Source organism: Coloeus monedula (genome assembly GCF_965178545.1).
Source record: "Coloeus monedula genome assembly, chromosome: 20".
NCBI classification, from domain to species: domain Eukaryota; kingdom Metazoa; phylum Chordata; class Aves; order Passeriformes; family Corvidae; genus Coloeus; species Coloeus monedula.
In genome coordinates, this window is record NC_138800.1 from 8343849 (window position 1) to 8356054 (window position 12206).

General features: G+C 48.3%; 1 protein-coding gene across 2 annotated transcripts in view; it reads left to right on the forward strand.

The window, feature by feature from the left end:
* PPM1E (protein phosphatase, Mg2+/Mn2+ dependent 1E) overlaps window positions 1-10530 on the forward strand; it is a 60686-nt gene extending 50156 nt beyond the window's left edge. Inside the window, exons 3-8 of one of the 2 annotated variants that reach the window (XR_014226998.1) lie at window positions 2417-2616; window positions 4022-4210; window positions 4721-4864; window positions 5128-5221; window positions 5489-6935; window positions 7090-10530. Coding sequence is in view for 1 of the 2 variants with exons in the window: in XM_082294696.1 (XP_082150822.1) it covers window positions 2417-2616; window positions 4022-4210; window positions 4721-4864; window positions 5128-5221; window positions 5489-6552 (1691 nt within the window). In the remaining variant the exon portion in view is untranslated. Of the gene's footprint in view, window positions 1-2416; window positions 2617-4021; window positions 4211-4720; window positions 4865-5127; window positions 5222-5488 lie in introns of both variants that reach the window. The other variant, XM_082294696.1, reaches the window with a different exon arrangement.
* Window positions 10531-12206: the final 1676 nt, after the last annotated feature.

Below are 12206 nucleotides of genomic sequence, written 5' to 3' on the forward strand. Positions count from 1 at the left end.
GATTTGCCTCAAGTTTGAATTTGCTGGAAGATAAAAAAAAAAGCTATTTCAAATTTCCTTAGTGGCACATTTCACTCTGAGAATTGCAACGTGACAAATCATGTCCTGTACTTAGGAGAGTTCTTGGTGTGCTGGTGGAAAGGAAATGAGAAGCTCCATGACAGAAGAATGCAAATCTTAGAAGAAGGAGAACTGGCTGGAGTCCACAAATGTAGGATTGCAAGAATAGGGGTCTGTTATATCTGGGGTGACCATGTGTCTTTGAATATCTGAGTCACAGGCCATGACTCTTCTCTTCCACCTGCACTGGAGAGGAGCAAGAGATTTTCCATGAGAACTGAATGATGTTGGATTTCTTTTTGGAAAGGTCAGGTTAAGGACATTTAGGTTTGGGGTTTTTTTGTGGAGGAAGAGAATCACATGGAAGTTTGCCATTGTTAAGGAGCCACCAAAGAGGATGGATAGCAGGACCGTGTGACCTAGTGGTGGTATCAAATATCCAGGAGATGTCACAAAGCAAATCATAATGTCCCATTACCCAGTTGTTCCAGGTCCTAGGAGATGGATCCTAGAGATCTCCAAAGAGATCTAGAGTTCCTGGATTAAGGAAAACCTTGGCTGTTGGTTCTGACCCTTGTTGTCACACTGTCCATGTTTTCAACACAGCTCACGAAATATGGCACTACAAAGCAGGATCTGATTCCCCATATTCTTTTCATCCTGGTTCAGCCCTGCCATCTTTGGGAGGAGCAATGCCTGGGCTGGATTTGCCACTCACTGTGGTGCAGCTCAGCATTACTTCCAACCTTGGGGATTTGGGAGCAGCAGGAGGGAAATGAAATTCTCCGTGACACAACCGCAGTGACAGCTGAGTCAGCTCTGGCTCAGCACGGCAACATTAACAATTGATGAGTAATTTCCAGCTGTGAGGGGGTGGTTTTTATTGTGGTATTTTATTATTCTCCTGTTTTAACCTCACGAGCAGTTACTGATGATGCTGACAGCACGCAGGGTCCCCTGGGAAGGGTGTTAGGATCTCAGCAGGGCCACTGGGTTCACTGCCATCCTCCTGCAGAGGTGCCACAGCCACGTGACTCTGACATGTGCCCACTTCCCTTCACCTCTGCCCACTGGGGAGAAATCGGACAGCAAAATCTGTGGGCTTTCCTCTGGAAAATAGCACTTGGACACATCAGGCTGGATGAGTTCCCTCTTTAAATACATTACCCAAAGAGATTTCTGGTGGCACCAGGGAGAGCAGTACAGGGGGGGTGAGGAACCCCCACACTGTGGCAGTGGTGGGATGAGCCAGTGGTTTGATTTCCACCCCTTGGTTTTAAAGCTGTGTGATCAAGGAGCCAAGACTCCTTTTGGTTATTTATCCAGTGTATTTCCAGCTTAATGCCTCTTGATTGAACCAGCTCATAATCAACAGAGCTGGGACAGTATCTTGTTCCTAAGGGTCTTGGCCCCTTGGTCACTGCAGACCTAGGACAGAAATTAGTAAACGCTGCTTTTAGGCTCTTCACAGAATTCCTGTGAACCGAGAGATGCTGTAACTCTCCCCTCTCCTCCCTGCACGTGAGGCCCTCCTCCTCCAGCAGTGATTGGCACCCCTGGATTGCTGCTGTTTAGCTTTGAAGATCCCTGGCTTTGGTGAGCAATCATGAACAAAGAGATTTGGATGTGTTCAGCTCTGATGCTGACTTCCTGTTTTCCTCTCCTGGATTTCAGAACAAATGTCAAGTGCCTGAGTTTTCATGTTTTAAAATGACAATTTCTCAGGAGTGACAGTTCAGCATTTTCTTAAATGTGAGGCCTTTATGGTTTTCTCATTTGCTCTTGCAGATTTCTCTGACACACCGTTGTCAGGAATATGGGAATAATAGGAAATCTGGAAATAGCTAAGAAGGCACCTGTGCACTGCTGAAAGTGCACAAAACATCTTAAAATGACTCTACTAATTCCTGCAGATTTTTTCCACTGTCTTGCCTCAGCTCTGCAGTGCAATGGTGTTTAGAATAGAGAATTTGGTCCAAACCCAGTGTGTCATTGTTATGGAGGGGAGGTTTTGTAGGTGGCACCCTGTGCCATGACAAAGTCCCTGTCAGGGCCACGTGAGGGATCCAATGCTTTTCGTGCCTTTCATTTTCTGTGCTGCTGCAAATGAGTTCCCCAAAGGCATGGGGAAATGTTTAAGTTAAAAAGACAAACAAACAATGAGCTGCTTACTGATGAATGCTGATTATGGTGAGTTTGGCTTCCTCTTCTCATGCATCAGAGCCCAGAATTTCCCTGCTGACATCAACTGCTTGGCTAAAACGGTTTTGTTTCATCTTTATAATGTATGCAAGGGAGAAAACTCTGACTTTATAACATTCTCAAGGCTTTCATTTGTGGTTTGTGCCTTCCCTAGAGATCGAGACAGTGAAGTTGGCCCGTTTAGTTTACAGCAAACTGCATGAGATCTGCAGCAATTGGGTGAAAGATTTCCCTCTGCAGCCCAAGCCCCACCGCTACTACGAGACCTCCATCCACGCCATCAAGAACATGCGCAGGAAGATGGAGGACAAGCACGTCTGCATCCCTGACTTCAACATGCTCTTCAACCTTGAGGTAAGCACAGAGCACATGGGAGACACAGATTCTATGAGCAGTGGTTTCCATTCTGGGAAACCAGGCAGTTTTCCACTGGAAGGAAGTGAAAGGTGATGGACCTGAGGAGGGTTGGCAGTTGGTGTTGAACAGGTCACCTCACAGTTCATCTCTGAAGCCACTTGGCAGCTGGGGGTGGGTCTGCTCTGCTTTTCAACCCTTCCTCCTGGCAGGAAGAAGCCAAAAGCAAAAATAAGGAAAGAAAGTGAAAAAACCCCAAACCAAACCCAAAACTTACAGGACTGTGGGGTGCAGCTCACACACAGTTCTAGCAATGTGAGTAGTTTGGTGGAACTGGGGCCTGTCTTTCCTTCCATTACTCTCTTGATGTGGCCATTGGTCAGACACTCATTCTTGCTCTCCGTTGAGATATAAAACTGGACACTGAGGAATGGGAAATATAAGGAAGTGGCAAGAATTTTACCTTAAGGATCAAATTGCTGCATAATTGCTTCTTTATTACACCCTGTCACTTTAATAACCATCTTCTGCCCCATCCACATTCTTACCTTTAAATGATATTAATGCAAACAGAGGCAGATGTTTCCTTTGCCTGTCAGTTGTCAGCTTTCTTATTCCAATTTGTGTTGGAGCCCATTACCTAAAAATTACAATGTGCAAATATTCCAGTCACTGAGCTGGCTGTCAAGGTTGAATTGGCTCTGTCAGTGGGTTGGTGTTGTGTGTGTGAATAGGCACAGGAGTTTCTGTCTCCTGGTACTGCGTTGTTTCTCTGAGCAGAGATGGGGAAGCTGAGAAAACTGCCTTGAGGATGAGTGATTTTGCTGTATTTGATTTGTGAATGTAATCACAATTTTCTGATGAGAGAGCACATGCAGCTTTTTAAAACACAGGCATCTAAGATGATATGTTTTAGATTTAAGAAAAAAGAAGAGTGAAAGCAGAGGCTGGCTGGCTTCACATTTTAACTGTACTGGCATTTCATCCCTGGTGGATTCCAATCATGATGTAGACTTCATGCAAACCGTATTGGATGTTATTCTCTCTGTGTGGTTTTCGCAGTCACAAAATCTCCTGCACAATTTGATGAGAATGGCACTTCCTATTTGAGTTGTGTGACTGAGCTGTAACAAATGGGACCTAAGGAGAACTGAGAGCACTGCACAGGGGATTCTGGCAGGGCATCTCTTGCACTTTGCAGGTAGAATTCAACAACAAGGTGGAAATTTCCCATTGATGCAAGTGCAGGTGGTCAGGGTACTTTGCTTTTCCAGTGGAGACGCTGTCTCTAATTGCAATTTAATGAGGACACCACAAATTCCAAGTTCAAAGGTTTAAGACAATCCAGTGAGCTGCTTGCATTGCTTTCCCCTGAGTTTTTTCCTCCCTGTGTTTCCACTGGCAGGACCAAGAAGAACAAGCTTATTTTGCAGTGTTTGATGGTCATGGAGGAGTGGATGCTGCCATCTATGCCTCCATCCACCTGCACGTGAACATGGTCCACCAGGAGATGTTCCAGCATGACCCAGCCGAGGCTCTGTGCCGAGCCTTCCGCGTGACTGACGAGCGCTTTGTGCAGAAGGCAGCCAGGGAGGTGAGGGGCTCCCAAAGCATTAACCTCTACATTCTGCCTGTGTCACAGGGGGGCTCCAAGCACAGCCCAGGGTCAGCACAGAGCTGCCCATGCACTGGTCCCCACTGGTGGCTTTCTGTCCATAGCTTCACATCCCATAAAAATGTCAGCTCCTGTTTCTCACAGCATCCAGCTCCTCTTAAGGATGCTGCTGCCATTCCCACACTCACCTGCTGACCAGGCTCAGTCCTTGGGTTCAGTAACACACAGGTGTTCCTGTCAGTGGCAGGAGGCAGCCAGAGCAGTCCCAGCAGTGCCCAGCTCCTGGCAGGTGGGTCCCATGCAGGGATGTCATGGGGAAAATTTGTGCTCAGCCAGGTTGGCTCCAAGGGGCTGTTATTGAGCAGTCGTAGCCGTAGGGAAAGCACTGCCTGTTCCTCCCTGGGAATAGGCTCTGTGCTGCAGTTTCAATGTGTTCTGTCCCTGAGTTAAGTAAGAAAATGCTTTGAAATGGAAATGTATTTTTTCCAGAGCCTGCGCTGTGGAACCACCGGGGTGGTGACTTTCATCCGAGGGAATATGCTGCATGTGGCTTGGCTTGGGGACTCCCAGGTCATGCTCGTGAGGAGAGGCCAAGCTGTGGAACTGATGAAACCTCACAAACCAGATCGAGAGGTGAGAGTGGCCTGCCTAAACACCCCTGGGCAGTGACACCACAGGTACCAGCTTTGGGGGAGTGCTGCCATGCCAGGATCTCTTGGAGCAGCAGTGCGTGTTCCACTTAGCCTGCTTTGTTTGGATCTGTAAATCCAAACAATGCAAATCCTTTGTCTCATGGGGCCTGCTGTGTCTGTGAAAAACCAAGTACTTACAGGAGAGCTGAGTGTGTGATGCAGCTCTGACTGCTCTGTCCAAACCTCTCTTGTGTTGCTGTTCAGGATGAGAAGAAGCGCATCGAGGCCCTGGGTGGCTGCGTGGTCTGGTTTGGAGCCTGGAGGGTGAATGGGAGCCTCTCTGTCTCCAGAGCTATTGGTGAGTGGGCTTCCATTCCTTTTTGAGACTTTCTTTGCTTTTTAACTATAAAATTTTTATTTTCTAGTCATCAAAATTTGAAATACAGCTGAAGATAGACCTATGAGCAATAACCTCAATTTTTCCCCCTACAGTCTAAGGGAATAATTCCCACATAATTGCTTTAACTTGGGGTAAGAGTCATTGGCTCCACACTGAGTTAATAAAGGGCTGATGGAAGCTGTGGCTGCAAACCCACAGTTGTGTTTCTCTGCTGTTTTTCCACAGGGGATGCTGAGCACAAGCCATACATCTGTGGGGACGCAGACTCTGCCTCCACGGTGCTGGATGGCTCTGAAGACTACCTCATTCTGGCCTGCGACGGCTTCTATGACACAGTCAACCCCGATGAGGCAGTCAAAGTGGTGGCTGACCATCTGAAGGAGAATAATGGTGACAGCAGCATGGTAGCACATAAATTGGTGGCATCTGCTCGGGATGCCGGCTCCAGCGACAACATCACCGTCATTGTGGTGTTTCTCAGGGACATGAACGCGGCGGTCGCGGTCAGCGAGGAGTCGGACTGGACAGAGAACTCTTTCCAAGGTGGGCAAGAAGACAATGGGGAAGACAAGGAGAACCATGGAGACTGCAAACGGCCATGGCCCCAGCACCAGTGCTCAGCACCTGCAGATTTAGGCTATGAAGGACGAGTGGATTCCTTCACCGACAGAACTAGCTTAAGCATAGGGTCCAGCGTTAACCCCTTGGATGATCAAGGCTATTTAGACCTGACAAAAACAGAAACTAGTACACCTCAGAGTGCCAAATGTCTGCCACCAGTCCAAGTGTTTAGTCCTGGCATACCAAAGAGTGTGGATTCGATCAGCAGCTCCCTGGTGAAGAGCGAATCCCCGGAGCTCAGCGCGTTCTCGGGCTGCGGACGGAGCGATCCCAGGGAGGACGAGGCCCCTCTGAGCTCGGGTGCTGCAGGGCAGGGCATCTACAGGGTCAGGGGTTTATCCCCCGTCTTCTTTGGGCTGGAAGATGAACTGTTCAAATCCTTGGGAAAACGAGCTGCGTTCCCTCACTTCCGGCTCTGCAACGGGAAGAGGCGGCGAGGAGCCAGGCTCAAACCAAAGTTTCACACGCCGCTCTCGGCTCACGAGCCTTCCCAGGGAGAAGGATCCAGCCTGGCCTTCCCTGCCCGGGGCCGCAGGAGCAGGAGGGCATTGGCCCGACCCTCCCCGTGGCGGAGGCTGCCCAGCCACGACTCTTACAGCGAGTGTTTGATGCGAAGACAAAGTCGTTGTATACCAGACCCACACCTTCATCAATGCTGTAAAATGTAACCACCCCCTCGTGTTCCCCTGTCAGACTCCCAAAGTAGACATTCCCAAAATAAAACTGGCATCATCAGAAAGCGAAAAAAAAGAGGTGGGCATTTCCGAACTGTACTCCAGTCCCCTGCCAAGCTCAACCCCTGTGTAAATAGATCTAGGAATTAACCAATGTAGTTGTTTCAATCTCTAATAAAGTTTGGTGGTGGTGCCACCCCGAGCAATGCCGCAGCCGCCCGACCACCCGCACACACGAGTGTCCAGCCACATCCAGCAGGGAGAGCCCAGCAGCCGCTGCACGTGGACAGACAACGCCAGGGCACGGCCCCTAAACACGCAGAAGGTTGCACCTGCCTGAGAAATGTCTGTGGAGCAATACTCAAAGAACGATCTGGGTTAGAACTGCCAAATTTTTTTAGAGCGGGGGGAAGTTTCCATAGAGTCGAGGTGTGGGGTTTTTCGGTTTTTTGTTTTTCTTTTTGTGTTCTGCTTTCTGTTTATTCCAGGTGAGCGTTAAGATGAATTAGAAAATTGCATCCACTTTTGCAGGTAGATGACTAAAAGCCATACAGGGTTTACCAGGTACCTTAGGAATGGACACATTAAGCTCCTGCTGCTCTGGTCTCAGACTCCCATTGAGGTACAGACTCATAATTTACCTTTTTTTTTTTTTTCTCATGTAATATAAAATGCGGAGTATGAAGAAAATTTTTCTTGCAGTTTTAAAAAAAAAATTATTTCCTATGGCTGGAGGTGCAGTGTAGGGAATTTCGTATCTTTCTGGTGCTTTTAGTGGCATTTTTCTCATTTCTCAGTTTAGGAGATTGTTCTCAATGAGTTGAACATGATTGTGCTTAATGCTTTGAGCCAACCTCTTCCCACCTTAACTTCATCTCAGGTCTTAAGAGAACCCAACCCGTGGAGGTGTCCAGTCCCACCCTCTGTCCCTGCACCCGTCCCAGCAGAGATCAGGAGCTGTTGGATGAGCTGTGTGGTTCTGGTGAGGATTCCCAGGTGGCAAAGGCAGCATTTCACATCCAATGGCAGCAGGAAGGATGCAGCACCACGGCTGCCATGGGGTGTGTTTGGGGTGTGTGGGGATGGATGCTGAAGCAATCCAAAGAGGATGGAAAGGCCGAGGATGCAGCAGAGCAGGGGCTGCGCTGGGCCTTCAGCGGAGAGGGTGGAATTCCCTGCCCGGGCAGGGCTCTGCTCTGGCTCCCCCCGGTCCAGGAGGGCCAGGGAGGAACTCAGCTGCCCTTCTTTGCATAAGCAGCGGCCACCAGCCCCTCCCCGCTCCCGAGGTGAGGTCACACCCTCAGGGGAGCCGCTAATTGGGACATAAATAAAGAGCCGATTCCCATCAGCTCCACTAAGTCCAGATCCTGTTACTACCCTTTGTCACAGGGATGCATTGGGAGGAGTATGAATAAAGTAAGTCTTCATAGGCACTTAGTGAACAATTCATATCATTTTAGCAGTAACAATAGCAGTATTAGTGTTTAGCTAGAATTCGCAAAGTATTTTAATATTAAGTAGTCAAGAAAATTATTCAACACGACGAGATGGCGAGGCTTGAATTCTGCCAATTTCCGCTGCTTCTCTCTTTGATGCACTATTTTAAAAGCAATCTGATGAACAGCAAAAGGCTTTGTGAGCAACCAGGAGTTGGAGTGTGGCTTTAGATTCCTTTGATCTTTTTCAGACTTTGTTTTAATCTTACGGGATCATTGGCTCTTATCTGCCATCTTATTCTGCCTTAGCTGTTGTCAACATTCTCTTTAGCTGCAGCTTCTGTTCCAAGTCAGATTTACCGAGGAAATTTGAGAAACCATGAAATGGTAAAATATGCAACCCTGGGGCATCTCTGTGGTGCCTTTGTTTTAAATTATTCACAGTAATAATGACTCATTGAAAGTCCATCTTTAGCTGACTGTCGTGTTCTGGAGAGAAAGGTGGTGTAAGTGCAATTCTTGACGTGAGTAAATTAGAATGCAAACCCGTCACGGATGATAAAACTTCTTCCCAGTCTGCAGGAGCAGTTGAAGAGCACTGGACTGCATGTGTGCTGTTTTGGGAAGGATCTAGCTTTTTTAGGTGTGGATTCATAAATGGTAATTCTGCGACTCATCCCATTTATCTTGCTAGGAGAAAAAAAATCCACCATCGTAGTTGCAGTGTGGTCAGGTAAAACCATTGTATAGATAGAGCAAGTGTTCATTTCTTCACTAACTGCATATTTATAGAGTAGATAGGAACCATTTGTAAGGTAAGTCCTTTAAAGTTCTATAATATTAAAAGTAGTGGTTATTGGTCTGATTATGCTGCTCTTGATTCTACACACTAGACAAAAAGCAGTGCTTGTGAAATGCAGTGTTTTCTCTTAATGCCACTGATGATAGGAAGTAGTTCCTTCAGTTCAAACTCCTGTGCCCTTATCTGCTGCTTGCTGACGTAAGCAATAATCCCTCTCTAACGGTATCTAAGTGTTCTGTATCTCGTACCTTGATCGTCTATCTGGTGACAGTGTAAAATATTAGGCTAATAGAGAAGTATCTCATTGTATTTATTAACTGTTGATACTGAGATTCAGTCTGTGACCTGTGTTTTGTATTTTTATCGTGTATCTTAGTGGTGGTGAAAATTTGTACAACGAATCTTTCCAATAAAGAGCTGAAGTATCCCTTTTCCGCGTCCACACAACCCCGCATCCCTCTTGGTCGACGTGGTGACCGTGGTTGCAGAACCAGGAGGTAGCAGTGACAACATGACTTTATTTTTGTTCTGTTTCAGTTGTGGTGGTTTTGAGGAAGGGGCTCAGGGCTGGTTTGCCTGGAGCTGCTCAAAACTCGCTCGGAAGCTCTTCACTGTGAGCACGTGCGGGAGGGGCCGCTGTGCTTTCCCAGCTCTGAGGAATGTGTGCGGTGCAGAGAGCAGAATAGCACCAGAGCAGGGAGCTCTTAACCCATTCCATTTGCACTAGAGGTGGGTGGAAACGCACGTGTGGAACTTTACCTAGAAGTGCCATCCATTGTCCTTGCGAGTGAGAACCGTTCCGTAGCTGAGCTGTTGGGTTCGGTGGCGCCGCGGCGCCGAAGGACAATGGCCAAGCAGACTTTAACTTACACCACGTTGCTGGTGGTGCAGCATCCTAGAAACTCCGCCTGTTTTTGGAGCACTGTGTGTCAGTTGTCCCATGGGCAGATGAGGCACAACGAGTTGTGTGCATAGACATGGCTGCTGTAGTTCAGGTCCACTCTCTCCTCACCAAATCCTCCCGACCCCAAGATTCTGCAGGAATAAAGCAAAATGAGAAAGATTGGTCTAAATTAGGGGCTGTTTTAGCACAATTTCGTCACTCAGCACTTAAGTCACATAAACAAAGCCATCCAAGGGGATACTGCAGCTTTGTTCATGTCTGTAATTTAGGGCAATCTTTCTTTAATTCACATCCTCTTTGCGACAGGAACAAAACTTTCTACCCTTGTATCATGTGCAATAATAAGGAAGCATTAACACGACTTTTGACTCCAATGTCCGTGCCCCGCTCCAGCCCTGGCACCCCAGCCATGGCACTGCCCTTGCCAGCGTTAAAGAAAAACAACCCCCACCTGTCAGGGTCTCATACAACCCTTGTCGTGTCCGGTTTTTCCTCTCCTTCCCTCTGGAAGACACCTCGGGACGAGACCAGGGGAGGTGGCTGAGCTCACCCCGAGTGCTGCTGCTCGTGGCCAGCCAGGCGCATCTCAGCTCCTGGGTGCTCCTGCTGACCTTTCTGTAGTACCTTGTTCATGAAACATGTTCTTTATCAAGTGAATAAATTCAAGCTGAATCATGTACCAGTGTTGGGACTTTTCCATTTGCAATCTTGTTCTATAGTTCACCCGCGAGTTTAGTTCTAACCATGTATTAGTCATCCATATTTTATTTATGAAAGCTGTTTATACAGGAAAAACTGTTGGAGTTTTACCAATATCTTAATAAAACAGTAATTTAAACCATACTCCAGATAGCCTGGTTATTTAAGAGCTAACAAAGGCAGCGAGCAGCTGTGCCTTTACTGTGCTGAAAGGGGGTTTCCGTTGTGGGATATGGATGTGGAATTACTCTGTTGAGCTCCGGCTTCCATGTGGTTGCCCAGGACCCATTGTGGCCCAGCTCTGCTGTTTCACAGCCCAAAAGGGAGGGGCTGTTACAGCACAGCCCAAGGAGATCAATGTCTTCAAGCCTCTTTTCCCCCCTGTTCTTCACAAACCAACTCTAAAGAAGTTGTCCATAAGGTGAGCAAATCAACAGCTCCCCCCTTGCCCCTCCAACAGCTGGACATGGCCTCGAGAGCAGCCCCTGTGCCTCAGCAATCATTTCCTTCAGCTTGGGCCTCTCATTGAGAGTAAAGCAGCTGCAAGTGCTGAAGAGGCAGAGCACCATGATTAACCTAATTAAGCTGTGTGCAGTAATCACCACACAGCCCCAAACACTCACAAGGCACCTCCAGGGTGTGGGGCCTGGCCCTGGCCCCCAGCAGGCTCAGCACTGGAACAGGCTCTGCTCCCTCTGCCGCTGAGAAACATAAATCAACTTTGGGGAAAAACTCCGCATCCTTCTCAATTCCTGTTTGAATCGAGATTTAAGCATTTCCTCTGGCTTCTACAAACGAAATCCCAGAGGGGGTTTAAGTGCTTTTCACTGAATAATTAAGGAAAAAAAGTGACAGGTGGATGGCAGGAAAAAGTCCCTCCATGAGCAGCCAGGCATTGCAGCAAGTGGAGCTGACCCCGACAGCCTCCACCCTTTTACTTATCCACACACAAACACCTAAGACTCAAGATTTCAACATTCATTTTATTAACAAAGTGCAAACAGTTTTAAACTAGGAGTTGTAGAGCACATTCACACGGACACAGGGCACAGGCAGCCACACGAGGACAACACCGGGCTCATGCTTTGTCACTAACCAGGCATCAGCTCCCAGAGGAGCTTCACAAGGATTTCAGCAGCTCAAAATGCAACGAACAAAGAGTTTGGCAATGGCTGTGGTTGGTCCACGTCACCAACTGGGGAAAACAACTGGAGTGGTGGCTGTTTTCCCCCAGCATTCCCAAGGACAATCACACACTCATTCCAGCAGCACAGCAGGACACTCATGCCCCCCCCCCCCCCCCCGGGGATGGGGCTCAGCACCTTCCCCACCACTCCTCAGAGCAGCTGAGGCTGGTGGAGCACGAGTGCCACCCTTCAGTGCTGGGCCTGCAAAGGTCCTTGTGCCCCAGGACAGGGTTAAGACAATGGCAGAAGAACCAGGCAGCCAGGGACAGCGGCCTCGGGCTCAGCTCCAGGGAATGCACAGCCCTCTCCCCAGGGATGCAGCCGTGGGTCTTCAGGCCTCAAGCCCATGCTCTACCTGCTCCAAACAAAGTCAGTCTGAACTGAAAATGCTCCTGCTGGAGCAGTTTTAAGGCTTCAAACACAATCTTACGAGTTAAAATTTTATGCCAGCTACTTCAACCCACTCAGTTTTGTACTGATTATGGAAGTGTTCAGAGCTCAACCCTCCCTCCCTCCTCCCAGACTGCCTCAGAGCCGGAGGGAGCTCAGGATCCTGACACAGGATGAGCAGTGGCTCCATGGCTGCAGCTCCTGGAGCAGCACAGGGAAGGTGCAGCCCC